Source organism: Stenella coeruleoalba (assembly GCF_951394435.1).
Source record: "Stenella coeruleoalba genome assembly, chromosome: 7".
Taxonomy (NCBI): Eukaryota; Metazoa; Chordata; class Mammalia; order Artiodactyla; family Delphinidae; genus Stenella; species Stenella coeruleoalba.
The window spans coordinates 75,613,128-75,638,745 of NC_137153.1; the positions used below are offsets into that span (position 1 = coordinate 75,613,128).

At 37.0% G+C, this 25,618-nt stretch overlaps 1 protein-coding gene across 1 annotated transcript in view; it reads left to right on the top strand.

The window, feature by feature from the left end:
• Positions 1-6,009, top strand: part of LOC307189131 (uncharacterized protein C9orf85 homolog) — a 63,421-nt gene extending 57,412 nt beyond the window's left edge. Inside the window, exons 3-4 of the mRNA XM_079926937.1 lie at positions 4,830-4,940; positions 5,421-6,009. Of these exons, the coding sequence (XP_079783063.1) occupies positions 4,830-4,940; positions 5,421-5,574 (265 nt within the window). The 3' untranslated portion in view covers positions 5,575-6,009. The remainder of the gene's footprint in view (positions 1-4,829; positions 4,941-5,420) is intronic.
• The last annotated feature ends 19,609 nt before the right edge of the window (positions 6,010-25,618 follow it).

Here is a 25,618-nt window from a genome sequence, read left to right on the forward strand (position 1 = left end):
CTCCCCCAAACATTCCCCCAACCCTTGCTTTCTCTTTCTATAGATTTACCTATTTTGGACATTTCATATAAACAGAATCATATAATATGTAGTCTTCTATGACTGCCTTCTTTCACTTAGCATATTTTTTTCAAGCATGTTGTAACATTTATCAGTGCTTAATTCTTTTTTATTAATAAGTAATACTCCATCGTATGGATATATATTGTTATTTACCCATTCATCAATTGAGGGACATTTGGATTATTCCTACTTTTTTGGCTCTTACAAATAATGCTGCTGTGAACATTGATGTACAAGTTTTTGCATGCATATGTGTTTTCAATTCTCTTGGGTATGTATCTAGAAGTAGAGTTTCTGGGTTAGGTGATACTTCTGTATTTATAACCTTTTGAGGAACTGCCAAATTGTTTTCAAAAGTGACCGTACCTTTTTACTTCCCACCAGCAATATGAGGATTCCAATTTCTCCACATCCTTACCAACACTTGTTATTGCCCTTCTTTTTGATACTAGTCATTCTAGTCATTATATGGTGGTTCCTTATCGTGGTTTTGATTTGCATTTCCCTGATGACTAAAGATGTTGATGATCTTTTCATGTGCTTATTGGCCATTTGTATATCTTTTTTGGGAAAATGTCTATTCAGATTCTTTGTTTATTTGTAATTGTGTTGTCTTTTTATTATTGAGTTATAGGAGTTTTTAGTATATTCTAGATGCCAGTTCCTTATCAGATATGATTTCCAAGTATTTTCTCCCATTCAGCAGGGTTTTGTTTTCACTTTCTTGATAATGTCCTTTGATGCAGAAAAAATTTTAATTTTTTGAAAATTGAGATATAATTGACATATAACATTATGTTAGTTTCAAGTATACAACATAATGATTTGATATTTTTATACATTGCAAAATGATCACCACAATAAGTCTAGTTAACATGCATCACCATGCATAGTCACAAAATTTTTTTTCTTGTGATGAGAACTTTTAAGATTTACTTTCTTAGCAACTTTCAAATATGCAATACAGAATTATTAACCATAGTTACCATGATGTACATTACATCCCGATGACTTATTTATTTTATAGCTCAAAGTTTGTACCTTTTGACCCCCTTCACCCATTTTGCCCACCCCCTACCCCTTGCCTTTGACAACCACCAATCTGTTCTCTGTATCCATGAGCTAGGTATTTTATTTATTTATTCATTCATTCATTCATTCAGATTTTACATAGAAGTGAGATTATATGGAATTTGCCTTTTTCTGTCTGACTTATTTCCCTTAGCATAATGCCCTCAGGGTCCATCCATGTTGTCACAAATGGCAAGATTTCCTTCTTTTTTAAAGACTGAATAATATTCCATTGTGTGTGTGTGTGTGTGTGTGTGTGTGTGTGTGTGTGTACGTATATATTACATTTTCTTTATCCATCCATCAATGGACACTTGGGTTGTTTCCATTTCTTTTCCATTGCAAATAATGCTGCAGTGAACATGGGGATGAATATATCTTTTCAAGTTAGTGTTTTTGTTTTCTTTGGAATAATACCCAGAAGTAGAATTGCTGGATCAAATGGTAGTTCCGTTTTTAATTTTTTGATTAACCTCTATAATGTTTCCCATAGTGGCTGCACTGATTTACATTCCCACTAACAGTGCATAAACTTTCCTTTTTTCCCCACATTCTCGCCAACACTTGTTATTTCTTGTCTTTTTGATAATAGCCATTCTGACAGGTGTGGAGTGATATCTCATTTTGGTTTAGATTTGAATTTCCCTGATTATTAGTGATGTTGAGCATCTTTTTATGTACCTGTTGGCCATCTGTATGTATTCTTTGGAAAAATGTCTATTCAGATCCTTTGCTCATTTATTTATTTATTTTGCAGTACGCGGGCCTCTCACTGTTGTGGCCTCTCCCGTTGCGGAGCACAGGCTCCGGACGCACAGGCCCAGCGGCCATGGCTCATGGGCCCAGCCGCCCCGCGGCACGTGGGATCTTCTTGGACCAGGGCATGAACCCATGTCCCCTGCATCGGCAGGCGGACTCTCAACCACTGCGCCACCAGGGAAGCCCTGCCCATTTTTTAATCAGATTTTTTTTTTTTTTTTTGCCTTTGGGGTATATGAGTTCTTTGTATATTTGAGTTATTAACCCCTTAACATATACATGATTTGCAAATATTTTCTCTCATTCTGTAGGTTGCCTTTTCATTTTGTTGGCGTTTTCCTTTGCTGTGAAGAAGCTTTTTAGTATGTTATAGTCCTACTTGTTTATTTTTTTTTTGACTTTATTTCCAAAATGATTTCCAAAAAATTGCCAAGACTGATGTCAAGAGCTTACTGCCAGTTTTCTTCTAGGAGTTTTATGGTTTTAGGTCTTACATTCAAGTCTGTAACCCACTTTGAGTTAATTTTTTTGTATAGTGTAAGATAGTGGTGTAGTTCCATTCTTTTGCATGTGGCTGTCCAGTTTTTCCAATACCATTTATAGAAGAGACTGTTCTTTCCTTATTGTATATTCTTGGCTCCTTTTTATAAATTAATTGACCATATATGAATGGGTTTATTTCTGGGCTCTCTATTCTGTTCCATCAATCTATGTGTCTATTTTTATGCCAGTACCACTGTTTTGATTACTGTGGCTTTGTAATATAGTTTGAAATCAGGAAGTGTGCTGCTGTTACCTTTTTTCTTCTTTCTCAAGACTGCTTTGCTATTTGGGGTCTTTTGTGGTTCCATACAAATTTAGGATTGTTTGTTTTATTTCTGTGAAAAATGCCACTGAAATTTTGATAAGGACTGAATTGAATCTGTAGATTGCTTTTGTTAGTATGGCCTTTTAAACAATATTATATGGGTACATATGGAATATTCCAACCAAAAGCAACAAAATACGTACACTTCTCAAGTGTCCACGGAGCATTCTCCAGGATATATTTTATGTTAACCCACAAAGCAGTTCTGAGAAGGAAGTTCCTAGCAGTAAATGCTTACGTCAAGAAACAAAAAAAATCTTAAACAACCTAACTTTATTTATTTATTTATTTTTACATCTTTATTGGAGTATAATTGCTTTACAATGGTGTGTTAGTTTCTGCTTTGTAACAAAGTGAATCAGTTATACATATGTTCCCATATCTCTTCGCTCTTGCGTCGTCTCCTTCCCTCCCACCCTCCCTATCCCACCCCTCCAGGCGGTCACAAAGCACCGAGCTGATCTCCCTGTGCTATGTGGCTGCTTCCCACTAGCTATCTACCTTACATTTGGTAGTGCATATATGTCCATGCCTCTCTCTCGCTTTGTCCCAGCTTACCCTTCCCCCTCCCCATATCCTCAAGTCCATTCTCTAGTAGGTCTGTGTCTTTATTCCTGTCTTACCCCTGGGTTCTTCATGACATGTTTTTTTTTTCTTAAATTCCATATATACGTTAAACAACCTAACTTTGTTCCTAAAGGAACTAGAAAAATAGATGAAGTCCAAAGTTAGAAGAAGGAAGGAAATAACAAAGTTCAGATTGGAAATAATCGAAATAGGAACTGAAAAGACAACAGGAAAGATCAATGAATCTCAGAACTGGTTATTTGTAAAGATAAACAAAATTGTCAGACCTTTAGCTAGAATCACCAAGAAAAAAGAGAACTCAAATAAATCAAATCAGAAATGAAAAAGGAGACATTGCAACAGATACCACAGAAATACAAAGGATTTTAAGAGACTTCGATGGACAATTGTATGCCAACACGTTTGACAACCTATAAGAAATGGGTAAATTCCTAGAAACATACACCCTACAAAGACTGAATCATGAAGAAGTAAAAATCTAAAAGTTCACTTACTAGTAAGGAGATTGAATTAGCAATCAAAAATCTCCCAACAAACAAAAGTCCAGGACCAGACAGCTTCACTGGTAAATTCTACCAAACATTCAAAGAAGAACTAATACCAATCCTTCTCAAACTCTTCCAAAAAAACAAAAAAACAAAAAACGAATACCAATCCTTCTCAGACTCTTCAAGAGGAGGGAATGCTTCCAAACTCATTTTATGAGGCCAGCATTACTCTGCTACCAAACCAGACAGGGATACCACAAGAAAAGAAAATTACAGGCCATTATCCCTGATGAACATAGATGCAAAAGTTCTCAACAAAATATTAGTAAACTGAATTCAACAATACATCAAAAGGACCATTCACCATGATCAAGTGGGGTTTATTCCAGGCATGCAAGAATGGTTCGATTTCCTCAAATCAATCAATATGATACAGCACATTAATAAAATGAAGGATAAAAATCATATGACCATCTCAATAGATGCAAAAAAAGCATTTCACACAATGATATGATAAAAACTCTCAACAAAGTGGGTATAGAGGGAAAGTTTCTCAACATAATAAAGGCCATATATGATAAATCCACAGCTAACGTTATACTCAGTGGTGAAAACTGAAAGCTTTCCCTCTAAGATCAGGATCAATACAAGGATGCCCACTGTTGCCACTTTTATTCAACATAGTGTTGGAAGTCCTAGCCAGAGCAATCAGATAAGGAAAAGAAATAAAAGGAATCCAAATTGAAAAGGAAGGAGTAAAATTGTTAATATTTGCAGATGACATTTTTTAAAAGCTTTAAGAATCTACTATTATTCTGAGCTGTACACTGTTCTCTAGAAATGCTATGTAATTAATCTAAATAACATATGAGAGTAATATCTGAGATTGAGGCTTATCAGCTATACACTTAGCCACACACCCCCTTATTTCATTAAATAAACCTTAGATAATGAGTAAAAAATTAAGATTTTATTTTCTTTTCTACTTTTAGTGTTAAATGTTTACAAAAGACAGTGAAGGATTCTTATCACATAATGTGTAGACCATGTGCCTGTGATCTTGAAGTTTGTGCCAAATGTGGAAAGAGAGAAGATGTTATTCCGTGAGTATTTCTTTTTATGTTTGCGATTTACTCTTTTAATTAATATGTGAATTTTCTTTTAAGGAAACATTCAGTTGCTCTGAGAGTCTTAAGATGCAGAATGTCACACTAATGTAGACGTTGTTCTACCCAACAGGAAGAACATCTTAATTAATTGTTAAATATTTCTATCGTTATAATAAAAGTGAAACATCATTTTTAGAAAGTTAAAATATTTATGAGGTTCACATTTATTACACATTACAAAAGAATTACTCATTATATAACTTCTTTTCTTTAATGGACATCATGTGTTAATTTCTTTGATCATACTTTATTGACAACTGTATTATAATTGGTTGGCTCTTGAGTTAAGTTAATCTTCAAGGATCTTTTCCTCTTTATTTCATTAGGCTCCTATTAATCAAGAAATGTAGTGTAAAAGTCTTTTCAGTCTACAATGAAATCCTGAGAAATAAAGTTTTTTTCTTCCATCTTTAGGTTTAATATAGAACCAGAAAAGACAGAAAATGTTGAAAATAATCAACGTTCCAGCCACAGAAGAAGCTGCAGAAGAAATGAAGAAAGTGATGATTTAGATTTAGATTTTGATATTGATTTAGATGACACAGAAGAAGACAATCAGATGGATTGATATAACTATATTAAAAGATAGTTTGGAAGCATGAAATTCTGAACAACTTTAATTTTGAGGGTTTAAAAAAAATACTGTGGAATACTAGTAAGGACATTGGAAAAACATATAGAAAATACATGGACAATATGAATTGTGTATGATATTTGAATAGTGATAAAGCTTTCATCCAGAGTTTTCTTATAATACATTTTTAAGTAGCATATGCTAGTATATCTGCCAAAATGAGTATTGGAGTATCGTATTGCAGTTCATGGGAATTATTTAGAAGAATATACTATCTAGTATCAAATTAAGCAAGATTCAGAATTGATGCTTGTATAGAAACTATCTCATGGAAAAATCAGATGACATTATTTTGTTGCTAGCCTCAAAAATTGGTCCTCAGGAGGTACCTTTTGACAGATTGATCTCAGGTTAATGTCCCAGATAACAAAATCCCTCTTGCTTACGCTTGCTTGTTGTAAAGCAAAAAGTTTGTTTTTTAATAATAATGTTTAACAAGTATATAGCAGTTTTTCTTTGAAAATATTTTTATGTATCTTATCACATTATTTTTAACTTTTTTCGCTTATGAAATTTACATATAGAAAAAAATGCATAAAATCTATATGTATAGTTTAACACATAAAGAATAATCATACATTTATCACCCACGTGAATAAAATACTCCTAAACAATATAAGTTAGCTTTGTCTGATTTTTGAACATTTTTTCTATCTTTTTGTTTTGAAAAATCTCAAACCTAAAGAAAAGTAGCAGTGTAGTACAATGAACCTTTGTATGCTCTTCACTTAGATTCACAATTGTTAACATTTTGCCACATTTTCTTTATATTTGAATAGATATATGGATATATTTTTATTTGCTGAACCATTTGAAAATAAGTGGCAGGCATTGGTTTCAAACTTTATATGAACAGACTTATACTGTGCATGTTAATTTGTATCTCTTCTTATTTCATTATTATGAAACTTGTGAAATTGATCCATGTTGTTGCAAGAGCTCTAATTTGTTAAGATTACATTTTTATTCTACATTTTTTATTCTGTTTTGTTCTATTGTATTTACATACCAAAATTTATTTTTCCTCTCTAATACTGAGGGACATTTGAGTTATTTCAGAATTTTCCTATAACAAACAATACTAAGTGTTTCTTGGTATAAGTGTCTTATTTCTTGGTACATTTTCTGTTAGGTATGTAATAGAAGAAGATTGAAATGTTTCCTGGTGTACTTGTCTTGTTTCTTGCTACAGTTTCTGTTAGGTGTGTCTAGCAGTGGTAGAGGGCATCAGGTATATATGCATCTTCACTATTACTATGCACTATGTAATGCTGTCTTTCCGGAAGGATTGTTATCTCCCTTCCCCATAGCAATGTATTAGAGCTCCTGTGCTCTGCATCCTTTCCAACACTTGGTATCATACTTTTAAATTTCTGTCAGATATGTGTGCAACATATGTCTTTGTCTTATTAATTTGTATTTCTCTAATTACTAATGAGGCTGAGCCCCCTTTAATGTTTATTGACCATTGGTTTTTGGGTAATAGATGATATTAAGGAATCATTTTGCTTAGGTGTAATAATGTTATTTGAGAGATACATATTGAAATATTAAAGGGTGTATAGTCAATTTACTTTAAAATATTTTAAGCATAAAAAAGTAGAGATACAGGGCTTCCCTGGTGGCGCAGTGGTTGAGAGTCCACCTGCCGATGCAGGGGACGTGGGTTCGTGCCCCGGTCCGGGAAGATCCCACATGCCGCGGAGCGGCTAGGCCTGTGAGCCATGGCCCCTGAGCCTGTGCGTCCGGAGCCTGTGCTCCGCAACGGGAGAGGCCACAACAGTGAGAGGCCCGCATACCGCAATAAATAAATAAATAAATATAAATAAATAAATAGAGAGAAATATCATGTTTATGATATAGAAACCTCTAAGTTTACAGTCTACAGAAAGCTTTTCTACCATAAATTCGTGTGGCTTACCTTTTTGTTTGTAAATTTGTTTTCTGAGCTATGTAACTTTTGTGGTTAATGAGCCAGCTTAATTATTATTAGACCTAGCATAAATTCTTCCCCATCTGAGTGAGTTATAATTCCTCAGATTACCTTACTAGGAGAGAAGTTTAATGAAGAGCATCACCTAGTGACATGTACTAATATCTGCATTTCATTCTTTAGTGCTAAGAGAGATTTTGTTTTGTTTTTTCAACAGACTGAAATTTAATTGTTACATTTAGCTCATTTACATATCTTTAGGTCTTATCCTTTCTAATCTAAAAATTATTTTTATTGGAATTCAGCATGGATCTAAGTCCTGGCTCTGCCAGTTACTAGCTGTGTGACTTGGTACAAATTAATATTTCTGTGCCAACTATGAGTGCACTAAATAACTGATATTATTATTGCTACTGTGATTTTGTGTGTATATATATATTAGTAATGAGTTAGTAATTATTAACTGGAAATGAAATAATTAGTAATTATTAGTAATGAAGATGTCAATTTGGTTGTTTGCCTATGTTCTTCAGAAGAACATATATATGTGTTTATATATGGAATGCAGAATGTTAGAAGGTGAAAAGTTCTGTGGGAAAAAAAATAAGGCATGGTAGGGTGATTGGGAGTCTAAGGGTATGGATGGGGTGGGAATGAGTGCGCACAAGGGGATGGGAAGTGGTCTTTTTAAATAAGGTGCCTAGAGAGACATGTTGGGGAAGAATGTTCCAGGCAGAGGAAACAGCCACTACAAGGCCTCTAAAGCAAGATTGTGCCAGGTGTGTTCAAGGGACAGCAAGGAAGGGAGTGATTAAGTTGGAGAGTTGAAAGAGATAAGATCAGGAAGGTAATGGAAGGTCAGATGATGTGAAACCTGCTTTTAAGATGTTTTTTGTTTCCCTTTGGTTTTCAGCCATTTGACTGATTTCTAAGGTATGAATTTCTTATTTATGCTCCTTAAGGTTTTCTGAGTTTCTCATATCTGTTGGTCAATGTCCTTGAACAGACTTGGAAAGTCGTTAGCCATTATTTCTTCAAATATGCTTTTTCCTATTCTTTCCTCTCCTAGCACTCCCATTCTATATGCATAGGAGTGTGTCCCACGTCTTTCTCATGCTCTGCTTTCTTTTTTCTATTTGTTTTTGTGTTTGTTTGTTTGTATGTTTTCTTTTGGCCTTTCTTTGCATTCATAATTCTGTCTTCTATATAGAAGGAGTAATGTGTTCAGTATGCTTTTATTTTTTAAATTTTATTGAAGTGTAGTTGATTTACACTGTTAATTTATGCTGTACAGCAAAGTGACTCAGTTATACATATATATATTATTTTTCATATTCTTCTCCATTATAGTTTACTACAGGATATTGAGTATAATTCCCTGTGAAAAGGGCGTGTATTTATTTATGTATTTATATTTATTTGTTTATTTTGGCCATGAGGCTCACGGGATCCCAGTTCCCCAACCAGTGATCAAACCTGTGCCCCCTGCTGTGGAAGCACGGAGTCTGAACCACTGGACCACCAGCCAGGCAATTCCTACTAGTATGCTTTTAAACCCGTCTAATACATTCTTAATTTCAGATACTGAATTTTGCAGTTCTAAAATGTTCATTTGATTCTTTTTTTTAAATAGATTTATCTCTGTTGAAATATTCTGTGCTACCTATCTTGTACATTTTTTCTCTATGTTTTTAATGTATTAATTACAGTTATTTTGAAGTTCTTGTTCACTTTTGTTTGCTTTTACTAATTATTTTATCTCTTGATTGTTGGTCACTACCCCTGGCTTTGCATATCTAATAACTTTTATTGTATGCTAGAAATTGTGGATGATACATTATAGAGACTTCCTCTGAAAAATAAATTACTGCAGATCACCTTGATCCTGTCAAAACTTGGGTTTAGGCTTGGGGTGGTCTATTTCAGTTTCATACTTATTCCTGGCTCTTACTCCTTGAGTATTGTTTTTATTCCTAAGCATGTATTTTCTGAGGTCTTAATGCCACTGGTGTTCACCAAGGAATCTCCCCTCTGGGTAAGCCCAGACTGCAACACTGGGTGACCTCTGAAGTCTCTGCCTACCTCTCAGCCTCACAGCAGCTGTTCTCTGCTAGGACTCCTGGAGTTGTGCCCTGCATGTGTGCAGTTTAGGAGACTAAGGAGTGACCAGAGAAGTAGGAGAACCAAGAAAGGGTGTCCTGAAAGGCAACAGGCACACATATTGAGTGCTTACTGTATTCTGACAGTGCTCTAAACTAAGCCCTTTACATGATAAACTCCTTGAATGTATATCATGGCCCTGTATAGTGATAACTATTGTTATCCACATTTACAGATGAGAAACTGAGATTAAATAAATTGACATACATCCACAAAGTGTTTAGGTCCAGGTTTTGAACCTACATGATCATCTGATCCCAAACCCCATTCTGCCTATTAGGGTTAGTATGCTTAAGAAAAATATGTGAGTTGCTGACTGGATAACTCTACTATTTTTCATACTACTATTCCAGGGCTCTGTTGACAGTCATTTCCACTGCTACACTTTCATATTCCTTTATTTGAGAAAATTTAGAGCTTTTCTCTCTTTTTTTCTGAAGAACTGTCCCAGGCATCACTGTAGAGAGCTTAAGTTTTTAGCCACTGCTGATATACCTGAATTCAAGTCACTTTTTTTGTACTCTCCTCCATGATTATTGATTTCCATATATGAATCATAATACCTGTGATCTTCCTAATTAGTGATGTCCTGTTATTGTGAGACCTACTTGCATAATGGAAGGAATATAGGTGTTTGCAAACAATTCTGGATATATCTAGTAGTTGTATTGGGAAGGTAAGTTGTGATTATCTCCTAATATGGTAATAATTATTAGGAGAGTAAAAAGTTGTTATATGTACTTGGTGCTTTTATATATTTTTTCATTGTAAAAGATAAACAGCAATATTCTTAGTGTTCTCCATTCTTCAGGTGACTTACCTAAGGCTCGAGGTTAAGTAACTTGCCAAAGTCAAAAAGATAAGTAATAAACCTGAGGTTCAAACCAAGTCTATGTGGCTCCAAAGCCTATATTATTTCAACCACATTTGTGCAAAATTACAAATATTCCATGTTCCTAAACGCTTTTCTTCTTACGTGAAATGTGTAACAACATTAACCTGAACACACCTCTGTCCTTTCCTTCTAGGTCTTTTCCCTCTCTCGTAACATTAGTCCTGTACTGAATGATTGCCCTGTTTAAAAGCTACATTTTTTTAAAAATAAAAAGATTATAGATATCCTCCATATAACTTGTGGCATAGAATTTTTGTCACTCATTATTTTCAAATTTGTCAGTAATGTTAAATGTTGCAAGATCGTTTTGCACAATTTTTACTGGCAAACTTATGGAGTCAGGGGAGTACGTTGGGATTACTTAGCTCTATGCTAATGAGCTGCACAATTTCATCAACAACTGTGGAAAAAATTATGCATCCCCAAATCTCTTAAATAAGACTAATTTTTAAGGAATTAAAATACCAGGCTTTCAAAAGATATCATTACATAAAACTACACATAAGGTTACATCAGTTACTTCTATATAATCTTAAAAGTAAAAAAAAATTTATAATCTTAAAAATGTTTCCTTTCAAATCAAATAGTTTGCATTATAAAATGTATAGTTGGTACTTGATGCTAATATGGAGGGTTTTAAAAAATATATTGGATATAAAATTACAAACAGTACCTTAGTGTTCAAAAGTTGACTAAGTGATACAATATTCCATCAAAATTTGGTTTAGAAGTTTTTGTAACCTCCAGAAATATTAATTTGTAGTATATAAATTAAATACAAATATTCAATATTTAAATTATATTATTTAAATAATATTTTAAAATAACTTTTTTCTATTTTCTAAGGCAAATCAAATGTCTTTGAATTGAACATAAACATTAATTTGTAATTAACATTTTAAAATTATACATTATCCGTGGATGGACCTCACAGATAATGATGAACAAAAGAATCCAAACACGAGATTATATATTTTATGATTCCATTTGTATGAAGTTCAGAAATAATCAAAACTGGGAATTCCCTGGTGGTCCGGCAGTTAGGACTCAGAGCTTTCACTGCCAGGGTGCAGGTTCAATCCCTGGTTGGCGAATTAAGATGACACAGGCCATCCGGCGTGGCCAAAAATAAAAAAACCCCAAATAACAAACAAAACCAAACAGAACAAAAATAGTCAAAACTAATGATGATAGACATCAGAATAGTGGCTACCTTTGAGAGTGTGGTATTGACTAAGAAGGGACACAATGGAAACTTCTGGGGTGCTGGAATTGCCCTTATCCTGATCTAAGGATAGTTACAGAAGTATCTAAAAATATAAAGTTTTAACAGTTAGGATTTGTTCACTTTATTGTATCTAAATTTTATCTGAATTCAAAAGTAATTATAGTACTTAATTTAAAAAAATTAATAGATACCATTAGCAAATCCATTCCTTGAAATAAAGCAATGTGGATTTTGGTGTCAGGAAGAGTAGCAGGCAGAGAGACTTGGAGGCAGAAAGATCTGTTTGAACCCTAACCCTGCTCCTTCACTAGCTTTGTGACCCTTGGCCAATTTCCTTGTGAAGTTACCTTCTGTGCACTTTACCTAGTTGTAAAATGAAGACTGATTTCTACAGTATAAGATTGCTATTAGTTTAAATACAGTATCTAGAAAGCTCCTGGCCCATAGGTGCTCTATTCATAGAGCTTATAAATATTATTTTTTAAATTTTGGCTTAGACATTTTCTTTCAAATTATCCCAAGATGCTTTGTGTGGGTGAGACATAGGTAAACTGAAAATTCTTTGGTGGAGGAGAGAAAAGAAACCTTGATACAGAATTCCTGCATGCTGAAAGTAAGAGGCAAACCCTTCCATTTGTAATAAGACATGTCAGGCTTGCTATCGGCTATTTTTAGTATTTGTGAGGGATAGGCCCTTCAATAACAACATCCAGGGACTTCACTGGTGGCACAGTGGTTAAGAGGCCACCTGCCAATGCAGGGGACACGGGTTCAAGCCCTGGTCTGGGAAGATCCCACATGCCTCGGAGCAACTAAGCCCGCGAGCCACAACTACTGAGCCCGCGTGCCTGGAGCCCGAGCTCCGCAACAAGAGAAGCCACTGCAATGAGAAGCCCGTGCACTGCAACGAAACGTAACCCCTGCTCGCTGCAACTAGACAAAGCCCGCATGCAGCTACAAAGACCCAACGCAGCCGTAAATAAATAAATAAATTTATTTAAAAAAAAATAACATCCATAAATTTGTGAGTACAATAGTGAGCTTTAGAAAAAATATTTCTGACAATAACAACTTTATAAACTGCCCTTCGTTTCTTTGTTAAAACTAAGTAATACCATATTGCCAACCGTAATTAATATCACACAGACACAGGAACTGAGAAACTTTAGTAAATCAAATGATCAAAAAATTTATATTTTTAAAATTAGCTAATGAATTAAAAATACAAAATAAATTAGAAAAGCATATTCCATTACACTGAACTTTTATTTAAATTATAAGCTTGCATATTTAAATTACAAACAACATTATTTGTGTAGTTGTTTGTAATTGTTATTGTTTATTCTACTTTTTATTTTTACTTATTTAATCTAGTCACAATTTATTTGTGGGGTATATTTTCTTTAATCTGTAAAAGTTATTTTTTTCTCTTAGTGTTATGAAGAAAAATCACAGTAACGTGGAGAACAATGACCTAAATGGCTGATACAGGAAATGAATTGGCCCTGGGGAAATTGCCAGGACCAGCTGAGGTTAGGAAAGATGATCTTCTACGGGACAAAACTGACGTCCCTTAGAAGAGGATATTACAGCATGTCCACGAAATTTGGAAACATAAACTGACTTAAATTATGTTATTTACACTTTCAAATAGTATACTCAGTACGTTTCCTGATGAAGTGCTCTGAATTTAAAGCAATAGGTCCAATTGTTATTCTAGAAAAATATATAATCGATACACTACAGAGTGTCCAGAACATCTGGAAACACAGGGAGAATAGTGTATTTATTATACTTCATCCAAGAGCATACTGAACATACTATTTGGCAGTACAACTGAATAGTTACACACTGTTTTAAAAAATAAGTTTCTCCGATGTTTCTCGCCTTTGCAACATTTGTGACTACCAGCTGAACAAGGCAGGTGCAGCAAGAGCGGCTGCTAGTGGACAGTGACAAAAACAAGACTTGCTGAAACAAACAAGTGTTTCTTATAAATAATTTGGAAACAATTTTGGAATCCATTTCTTGGCAATGAAAATAGTACATTTCAGATCCTATTAAATGATTGATTTATATGTGGGAAGCCCTCAACTGGTAGTTCTGGAAATATTTAATGACGTTATGCCACTGTCTGTAAAGTTGAGAGGATATCCTACAGAAAATGAAAATCCCAGAGGAAGGAAGACATGTGGGAGTATGCTGTCTCTGCATGGTCATGATCACCTAATACAAGGTTTGTGCTGGAGAACTGTAGTGACACGACTGGTTACAACTGAAATGGGCCCTGGGGATGGACTGGAGACAAAACAGGAATCCACAAAACAGTTCCATTGTAAGTTTGAACAAGCATCCAACCAGCCAAACTTTCTGTATTTTTCCAGTCATACGACTTCTCTTTTTCCATGATCCACTTAAGTACATTTTGCCCCCATGTGGGACTACAGAGATGACTAAAACACCATGGAACTGAACTTAAAGTAGTAAATTTGCTTTTTTTTGGTTCAGTGCTGCATTAGGAGATGAAAAAATTTCGAAGAAGTTTCAAGTCAGGGGCTACTGACCCCACCAGTATTCAAGAAGCCTATGAACCCACATGTGCACTCAACATTGACAGTAGACTGAATAAATAATACATCTTACATATGTATCTACTATGTATCTACTATTTTTATGTGTAGATGTGATTAGTTAAATGCAAATTCAATTAAAATTATTACTGAGTTCACAGTATTCTTGAAATTATGTTTCCTCAATTTATACCAGATGTTCAATTCATATATATATAAATATGCAGGGCTGTCACTATTTTTGCTGTTAAAAAAGGATTCTAGTCCTGGAAATGGTTGAGAATCACTGCTAAAAGTATCAGTCCTCACTGTGCTATAAATTCTGTAAAATTCTATAAAAGCTTTTCATACAACATAGTGATAATTCCATCTCTATACTTTTTAAATACTTTATTGAGGTATAATTTATATGCCATAAAATTTACTTAAGTGTTTAATTTTATGATTTGGTAAGTTTACAGTGTTGTACAATTATCACCACAATCTAGTTTTAGTCCATTCCCATCACCTCAGAAGGATCCATCATGCCCAGTGTTTAGTCACTCCCCATTCCTATTCCCAGCCCCAGGCAACTAATCTCCTTTCTGTGTCTATAAAATTGCCTTTTATGAACCTTTCAGATAAGTGAAATCACAAAATATGTAGTCGGTAAGTCTGGGTTTTTTCATCGAACATAACATTTTCGAGATAGATTCATGTTGTAACATGTATCAGTAGTTCATCATTCTCTTTTTCCTTTTTGCTAAATAATTTCCCATTGTATGGCCATACTAATTTTGTTTACCCATTCCAATCTTTATTGGTTCCACTTTATGGCTATTATGAGTAATGCTGTTGTGAACATCTGCATTGTGTTTGTGTGGACATATGTTTTCATTTTTCTTGAGTGTATGTATACCTAGGAGTGAGATTGATGGATCCTATGGTAAATTTACATTTAATTTTTAAGAAGCTACCAAGTTTTTTCTGTTTTTCAGGGTGGCTGCACCATTTATAACCCTGCCATCGGTGTTGAGGGGTTCTCATTGAGGAGGTTCCACATCCTCACCAATATTTGTAATTGTTGATCCATTTTGATGATCACCATTCTAGTGGGTGTGAAGTTTATTATGGTTTTAATTTGTATATTCCTAATGAATAATGATGTTGACTTAGCATCTCTTCATGTGCTTATCAGCCAATGGTATATCTTCTTAGGTAATGTGTCTATTCAGATATTTTGCCTACTTTTATTTATTTATTTATTTATCTTTGCAGTACGTGGGCCTCTCACTGCTGTGGCCTCTCCTGTTGCAGAGCACAGGCTCCGGACGCGCAGGCTCAGTGGCCATGGCTCATGGGCCCAGCCGCTCCACAGCATGTGGGATCTTTCCGGACCGGGGCATGAACCCTTGTCCCCTGCATGGGCAGGCGGACTCTCAACCACTGCTCCACCAGGGAAGCCCCTGCCTATTTTTAAAATGGGGTTGTTTTCTTACAAATCCTTTATCTGATATAACTTGGAAATATTTTTCTGCCAGTCTGTGGCAGATATATAAATGTAACTCAATTTAAAAATAGTATCCTTCACATTAAGAAATTACCAGTGTAGAGACATAATAACTAACCCCTCTGGTAGCCATGGATGTTTGCAGTCCTGAAGCCTGACTAACTGTCCACTGCCCCTCCCAGCTACATGCTACATCATTTATGAAAATTTTAGAGTAACCATTGCGCATGCAGTCTTGTTTGTTTGGGTAGATTTCTAGAATTGGAAGACAGAGAGCATGTAGTCCAGCACATTGCCCCAGTAAGTTAGTATGAAATTTCCTGTTAGGAATTTTTGTTCTCTTCTGTGGTGGGTATACTGTGGGCATGTCCAGTATGACTAGGGAGTGGGGGCGGAGGGGAGCGGCATCTCTTGAGAATGTGAAGAAATGGCTTTCATTATCTTTAAGTCAAAGTAGTATTTCTGTATTTCAGTATGTGTATAAAGGTATGTGTGTGTGTATGTCTCTGTGTGTAAATAAACAAACATGGCTGGAGGAGGTGGTTCAACCAGGTACTGCAGGAAGGGCACAAAAGAATAACTGGATCTACCTTCAATAATGAAAACTGTGTATACAACAAACCATAAAAGCCAAATGTAGATTCTCATATTAGCCTCTGGTTCTTCCTAAGAAAATGGTGTATAGCCATTGTAGTAGCAGGAATCATTTTGGTCCATCTAGAGCCTCTTTTTTATTTTGTAGTTTTATTTTCAAGGTTGCTCTTGTCCACCACTGGACCGGCAGCCTTTTGCTCCACATCAGAGAGTCATTAAGTCTTTGCTTATGTTCTCATTCAAAAATGAGTCTGGGGCTTCCCTGGTGCCGCAGTGGTTAAGAACCCACCTGCCAATGCAGGGGACACAGGTTTGAGCCCTGGTCTGGGAAGATGCCACATGCTGCGGAGCAACTAAGCCCATGGGCCACAGCTACTGAGCCTGCGCTCTAGAGCCCGTGTGCCACAACTACTGAAGCCCGTGTACCTAGAGCCCGTGCTCCACAACAAGAGAAGCCACCGCCATGAGAAGCCTGTGCACTGCAAGGAAGAGTAGCCCCCGCTCGCCGCAACTAGAGAAAGCCCGTGCGCAGCAACGAAGACCCAATGCGGCCAAAAAAATAAATTAAAAAATAAAATGAGTCTGCATCAGTTTTCTATAAGAAAACATTTTAAAATATCTTATATAAAAATGCCCTGTGGGACTTCCCTGGCAGTCCGGTGGTTAAGACTCCGAGCATCCACTGCATGTGGCTTGGGTTTGATCCCTGGTCAGGGAACTAGGATCCTGCATGCCGCGCAGCATGGCCAAATTAAAAAAAAAAAAAAGCCCCTCACTTGCAGTCTCTGCCTGAGGCAGTTTCTTTTCTCTTCTCTCTTCCCATTTGGTGGAACGAATTTGTTCCTGTTTGAAACTGAAAATATTTTCTCCACTGCCCAAAAGGGTGGACACTAAGATCACTGTACAGTGCCATTAACCCCCTCAAAAAACCCCCAGCAACTGAGATATCATATTGGGCAGTGGTCCCCAGACCTGGGTGTACATCAAAATCACCTGTGATGTGCATTTAAACTACTGATCCTCCGGCCCCTTAGGCAAAGCTCTTCTGCAAAGTTGATACCAGCTAGTATGGGGAGCCAGTAGGGAAGACTGAAATGGCTCAGCAGGCCAAGGTCCAAGCTGTCGGTGCATTGTGTCATTACAGTATATTTAGCACAGCTAGAAGGATGGACTCACCCTGCTGGACAGCCTGGTACTACAGACCCTCAGGCACAGGGCTGTTTAAACCTTAGGTGTGGGCCATAACTGATGGGGACAAGCTGGCCATATTTGGAAAAATTCTATTGTAAGGGGCAAATGTGGGTGAGATTTAGGAGCCATAGGGAAATATAGCAGGACAGATTAAATCTTGTGCTATGCGAGAGATGTGGGAGAAACTAACTATTGGCAGAGGAAATATAATCCCTGGTATAAGGCAGCATTGTGATTATTCAGATTATCACTGTGTGGGCATGAGATGAAGTACAGGAAGAGGTTAAGGCATTGGGAAATCAAGTAGCTGTGGCATTCAGTCATTATGCTGATAATAAATGATTCTATAGATCATGGAGCCACCTGGCTTCTTTTGACAGCCTTAGAGGGTGTATGAAAGATAAAGGAGAAATGAAACAGTGAGTTTCCGACTGTAAGTGGATAATCCGAAAGCCTTTTGAAGCTTCTGAAGGTTGTCAGATTTTGAAAGATGAGAGCATCTCCTGTAGTTATGGAGCAGATGTCATTGTGGTTACTATTATAGAAAGGGTAAAGTGAAAACGCTGGAGCTACACAGCTCTCCCCATCAAGATAGTAAGCCAAAAGCGATGCTCTGTTTCCAGAGAAATGGCAGAGGTTGGTGCCACCATCAAACACTTGAGAGATGCAGTGGTGTGGTTCTATCATATCCCCTTTCGAGTTGCTTGTTTGGCTAGTATAAAAGTCAGATGGTTTATGGAGATGTTACTGAGAACTTAAACAGATGGTGATGACAGTCATAACCATGGCCTGACTGGAGTACCATTACTAGAACAGATCAGCATAGTCCTACCTATCTGTTTACCTGACAATTTACCTACATAGCTGTTGACCTGACAAATGCTTTTTTCCATTCTCATCATTAATAAAAATCGGAAGCATCTTGAAGTAGTTTGCCTTTTCAAGGCAGGGCAATGTATACCTTTCCTGATTTGTCTCTAGGCCGTGTGAACCCTCTTGCTCTGTTATAAAACAGTCCAAAGGGAATTTGATCATCTTGATAGTCTACATAGCATCAGGGTAATCCACTACAATAATGACACAATGCTAATAGGAACAGGGGAACAGGAAGTAGCATATATCCTAGATGCCTTAGTAAGTCGCATTCATCCTAGAAGGTGGGACAAAAGTCTATGAAAGTTCAAGGGCCTTCCACATGTGTGATGTTTTGATGTGTGCAACAGGCTGAGGCATGTCTCTCTAAAGTGGGAGGCAAGTTGCTGCACCTTGCATTGACTACCACAAAGAAGCACAAAGTATGTTGGGTTTCTTTGGATTTTGGAGGCAGCATATGCCACATTTGAGCATAATGTTCCAACCCACTTACCTAGTAAGCTGTGAAGCTGACAGTTGTTTTTTTTTTTTTTTTTTTTGCGGTATGCAGGCCTCTCACTGTTGTGGCCTCTCCCGTTGCGGAGCACAGGCTCTGGACGCGCAGGCCCAGCGCCATGGCTCATGGGCCTAGCCACTCTGCGGCATGTGGGATCTTCCCGGACCAGGGCACGAACCCGTGTCCCCTGCAATGGCAGGCGGACTCTCAACCACTGTGCCACCAGGGAAGTCCAAGCTGACAGTTTTGAGTGAGCTCCAGCGCAAGAAAGCATTCTGAAACAGGTGCAGGCTGAGGTGCAAGCTGCCCTGCCACTTGAGCCTTATGACCCAGTAGACCCAATCATACCCCAAATATCTGTGACCGACAGAATGTCTTATGAAACCTCTGGCAATCCCCAGTAGGAGATTGTTCATGGCAACTTTAGAGCCCAAAGCTGGGAGAAAAAATCTAAATGTTCATCAACTGGTGAATGGATAAATAAATTGTGATATTTCAATAGAATACTACTTAGCCAAAAAAGGAACAAATTATTGATATGTGCAACGATAAAGATGAATCTCAAATAATTATGCTAAATGAAAGAAGTGATATAAAAAAGCATAGTTGCTGTATGATTTCATTTATATACAGTTTTAGAAGAGGCCAACTAATCTATAGTGACAGAAAGTAGATCAGTGATTGCCTGGGGCAGGAGGGGAATTGGGAGGGTTGACAGGAGGGACCACAAACTTTTGGTGATGACAAGTATGTCTATTATCTCAATTGAGGTGATGGCTTCATGGGTTTAGAGATGTATATTTAAACCCAAGAAATTGTACATTTTAAAAAATGCAAGCTATAGTATGTCTATTATACCTAGTAAAGCTGTTTCTTTATATTTCTTTATATTTATAACCCAATCCCGGAAGAAATTGCCTGGGTTTAATTAAATATGTAGTATAGGAGTTTCAACAGAGAAATAGATCATGGAAATCCCGCACAGTTAGGAAGATGAGAGGAAAAGGGAAAGGAAGAAAGGATGCTTGTGTGGTCAGTACCTTACTAGGGTTTTTGGGTTTTAGTTTGTACTTCATCTCATGTAATCTTCATGACAATCCTAAGAGAGGGTAATATATTGATTGTAGAAATAAGGAAACTCTAACTCAGAGAGGAAAAGAAACCTAAATCCATCTAAATCTACTTCATATTCTTCTGCCTATACCGTGCTGTCTTTCTTTCTCACACCAGAAATTGAAATGGGCCTCCTATAACAGATATAAGTGAAAGTAAAGATTTGGGGAAATAGATTCCAAAAGGTTAGAAGCAACTCTACCAATGGCAGCAGGAACAACTGTGTTTGAAAAACAGTGGGCAGGCTAGTTTGAGAGAGGAAAAGTATCCTTTGGGGAAAGCAAAGGCAGAAACACTTATAATGGTGAGCAATAGTCAGATTTTTGAAGGCTCTGAATTTCTGTATAGAAAGTTGGGACTTTGTCCCATAGCCTGTGGAACTTAGTGAACAACAGGATTCACTTACCCCTTAAGCAATAGGCACAGTGCCTAGGACTCATGATATTTTCAGGAACCCACAACAGTGTTTGAATTTTAATTTATCTCAAAATGAGAAAAAAAGAATATATAAAATGAATCCAGTCTGGATTGTATCCATCTTTATAACCATACAGATATAAAATTTTATTATATATATACATATATATGTAGGAGGATGATTCAGGAACATCTTTTTAAAAAAATTTATTGAAGTATAGTTGATTTACAATGTTGTGTTAATTTCTGCTGTACAGCAAAGTGATTCAGCTATACATTGTATATATATTCTTTTTCATATTCTTTTCCATTATGGTTTATCACAGGATATTGAATATATTTCCCTGTGCTATACAGTAGGACCTTGTTGTTTATCCATCCTATATATAATAGTTTGTATCTGCTAACCCCAAACTCCCAATACTCCCCTCCCCACTCCCTTGGCAACCACAAGTCTGTTCTCTATGTCTGTGAGTCTGTTTCTGGCTCATAGATATGTTCATTTGTGTAGTATTTTAGATTCCGCATATAAGTGATTTCATATCGTATTTGTCCTTTTGTTTCTGACTTACTTCACTTAGTATGATAATCTCTAGGTCCATCCATGTTGCTACAAATGGCATTGTTTCATTCTTTTTTTTTTTTTAACATCTTTATTGGGTATAATTTGTTTCATTCTTTTTAATGGCTCTAATATTCCACTGTATGTGTACGTATATATACCACATCTTCTTTATCCATTCATCTGTTGATGGACATTTAGGTTGTTTCCGTGTCTTGGCTATTGTATATAGTGCTGCAATGGACATAGGGATGCATGTATCTTTTTGAATTATATTTTTTTCTGGGTATATGCCCAGGAGTGAGATTGCTGGATCATATGACAACTCTATTTTTATTTTTTTGAGGAACCTCCGTACTGTTTTCCATAGTGGCTGCACCAATTTACAAGGAATGACTTTAAAGTTTAGAAACTGAAAAGGTTAAACAGAAAGGCTAAATGTGTCATGGCCTGAGATGGCAAAATCAGGAAAAGCTGGTTTTTGGGAAATACTGATGCTCTGCTGAGTTGGAGGCTGATGCTGAAATTCTGGTATGAAGTGATAAGGATTTTGATCCGGTGGTGGCTTTGAGAAGAGGACAGTGTCTTTGAATTGGTGTCTAATTGGATTGGGAAGAGAGGGTTCAGTATGGGAAACCACCCCTGGAATTTCCCACCTCTCTATCTGCTAGATGACCCCAGGCTTTCCTCTTACTGACATAACAGGAAGACAGAGGTTGAGAGGTTCCTCTCACCAAAGGCTGTACTGGGTCACAGCCTCCCATGCCATTAACTCTAACCTCTTTCATGTCTCCTGCACCCCACCTTGTTCTCTGTGGTCCTATATACTTATGTAGATTATTGTATCATTTACATTTGAAATTAACTATAATGTGAAGAGCACAACGTCATTGTAATATCAGCAATCACAATTTTTATTTGTAGAATACCTTACAGGTGCAAAAGTGTTTTCTAGGAAGTGCCTTATAGCATACGACACCCCCAAGAGAGAGAAAGGGCAGATTTCCTAGTCCTACAAATAAAAGCTTGTCTGGGGTCTCAGTCTTCGACAGAGCTGGGATTAAAAATCATATCCTTTGACTCTAATTCTCTTTCAACTTCACCATCAACAATCAGCCTAGATTTAGTTGAAAAAGTCAAAGTCTCACCACTTTGCAGGTTTCAATTCGATTTTAAAATACCAAAAACATCTTTATGGAAAACCTCAGTCTCCTTGTCCACTCGTCTTGGAGGTGCCTTCTAGTCCCCAATAAAAGCCCTTAGTCCTAGGGTGTACTTAGCCTTGATTTATTTCATCTTTCTCCTTGGAGCCATTATTCTGTTGCTATTCTCCCTTCTTTATTCTTTCTGTTCTAACCCTCCCTGTCTTTGCCCCTGTACTCTCTATTCCCTCTCTTCTCTCTCCCTCTCTTCCTCTATCCACTTTCCCTCACTCCCCCTCCTTTTTTCTCTTTATTTTTCCTTTTTATGTTCATATCTTGGTACTATCTCCCCAATATTCGTCTTAGTGACATCATCATTCTGTCTCCTGAAACTAATTTAATTATCCATATCATCATATAGCCTTGTTATATTTCCTTCATGCTTACAAAATAAACTTGCATTTATAAAGTAAATCCATAAACTTTTTACAAGTGTGTGTTCAAACAATATAATTAGAAAATGAGCAAAGGGCATGAAGAGACATTTCACTGAAGAGGATATATGCATGGCAAATAAAGACATGAAAAGACATTCAATGTCATTAGCCATTAGGGGGATGCAAATGAAAACCACACTGAGCTATCACTACACACCTATTATAACAGCTAAAATTAAAAATAGTGGCAATACCAAATGCTGGCAAGGATAAGGATCTCTCATACATTGCTGGTGGGAAGGTCAAATGATACAGCCACTCTGGAAAATACTTTGGCAGTTTCTTAAAGTACTAAACACACACTTAGCATATGACTTATAATCACACTCCTGGGCATTTATCCCATAGAAATGAAAATTCATGTTCACACAATCTGTACATGAATGAAAATTCAAATGAAAATGAAATGAAATGAAAATGAAAATTCAAATGAAAATTCAAATGAAAATTCATGTTCACAAAATCTGTACATGAATGTTCATAGAAATTTTACTTGTAATAGCCTCAAACTGAAAACAATCAAAATGCCCCTTTATAGAGGAATGATGAAACAAACTTTTCTCTTTTATATACACAAGGTTATTATATACACTGTTCTGCAACATGATTCTCTCCTCCCCCAATCATAATTTATCTAACCAGTCCCCTATCATTGATGGTCCAATCTTTTGCTGTCATAATAATATTGTACAATGAATAACTTTATATATATGTCACTTTAAAGGTATGAACTTATGGATACAGGATAAATTCCCAGAAATGGAATTGCTGGATTAAAAGAATCTGCAATAGTATCTTTAATAACTTTAACAAGTGACTGGGGTTGTCCATTTAAATTCCTACTAGCAATCAGAGTGAAGTGTCGGTCTTCCTTGCTAAAAGAATGTGCTTTTACTTTCTCGAATTTTAGCCAATCTAGTAGAGGAGGAAAATGATATCTCAGGATAGTCTTCATTTGCATTCTTTCATTATGAGTGAGGTTAAGCAACTCTTCATGTATCTACAGTCATTTGTACTTCTTTTTCTGTGAATGGTCTTTGCCCATTTTTCTACTGGTTTTTTGGTTTTTCTCTTTTTGATTTCTAGGAGCTCTTTAAGTATTAGGGAGAGTGGCTCTTTTTCTGTGATATTATTTGTAAAGATTTTCCACTATGAATCTAACTTCAAAGGCACCATTTTCTTACGTTATTGCCTTTGAACATAACGCAAATGCTTTTTATTTTTATTTTATGTTTTTAGTATTATGAAGTATATGTTTCTCAACAAGTAAGGCATTCTCTTGCAGCTTGACACAATGTCCTTTCTCTTTTGTTGCAGAATATTCCGTAAGTATTGCAGTGTTGTCGTCTGTGTACTGTTCCTTGAAAAATGAGGTCTTTCTGGACTTCCCTGGTGGAGCAGTGGTTAAGAATCCACCTGCCAATGCAGGGGATACGGGTTCGAGCACTAGGCCGGGAAGATCCCACATGCCACGGAGCAACAAAGCCCGTGAGCCACAACTACTGAGCCCACGTGCCACATCTACTGAAGCCCCGGCACTCTAGAGCCCATGCTCCATAACAAGAGAAGCCACCACAATGAGAAGCCTGCACACCGCCATGAAGAGTAGCCCCCCATTCACCGCAACTAGATAAAGTCCGCGCGCAGCAATGAAGACCCAACGCAATCAAAAAAAAAAAAAAAAAAATTAGGGCTTCCCTGGTGGCGCAGTGGTTGAGCGTCCGCCTGCCGATGCAGGGGACACGGGTTCGTGCCCCGGTCCGAGAAGATCCCGCATGCCGTGGAGTGGCTGGGCCTGTAAGCCATGGCCGCTGAGCCTGTGCGTCCGGAGCCCGTGCTCCGCAACGGGAGACGCCACAACAGTGAGAGGCCCGCGTACCGCAAAAAAAAAAATTAAAAAAAAAAAAAAGAGATCTTCCCAACCCTGAAATTTGCTTTCTTGCTTTGTTTTGATCAGAAGTGGTACCTGAAAAACCACAATGCCTAGAGAGCAACACTTGCTTTCAGAGCCCTCCTGAGCTCACGGCCAGCATCAGCATCACTGCTCATGCTGCATTTCTAGGGTTTGAAGACTCAGAATGCATAGAGAGAAAGTAATAATCACTTTAGGGGTGTGGCAGTGGCTCTAACTGCCTCAGAAGAGGTCCTACAGTTTTGGAGTGACCTCTTGGTTTGTCCGTGGTGGATAGGAGAGTGGGAATAGAGGAAGTGGGTCTGACGTTCACCTCCTTCCTGCTCAAACACTGTACACGTAGCTTCAGGGGTTCACAGCTGGCCTCTGTGCTGACTGATCCATGACCATGTGCTACCTGTTGTTAAGTATTTTCACTATCCATCCTCCACCCTCCACCCTCCATCCCCAGTGGAAGCTTTGTTCTCCTTTCTTTCTTTTGGCTACGAAGGTTACAAAGTTTAGTTTCAGGGGTCATGATTTGAACCAGTCGGTGATGGTTTCTCAATCACATTATATTTACTGAACATTAGGATCTGCGTTCCTGATGATGGATATTTTCATTTTGAAGTCCTGTTGGGACTTTCTATTCTTTTGTACAGTGTCTCTTTTTATTTTTTTCGTAAATCCCATTAAGCCAGGGGAATGATTCAGCCAAGTGTTCTATAGCTGCCCTCTTAACCAGGAAGGACTGAAAAACAGCTTTCCGAACCAAACCCTGAAAGTTGTATCCATTTTTTTGTTTGACTTTTCTAGATTTTGGTGTGCTAATAACACTCACTGCTTTTCCATATTGTAAGTAATGTAACAATTTATTGGATTGTTTATATTTTGAGTTAACACTGACCCCAGGTGAACCAAATACTG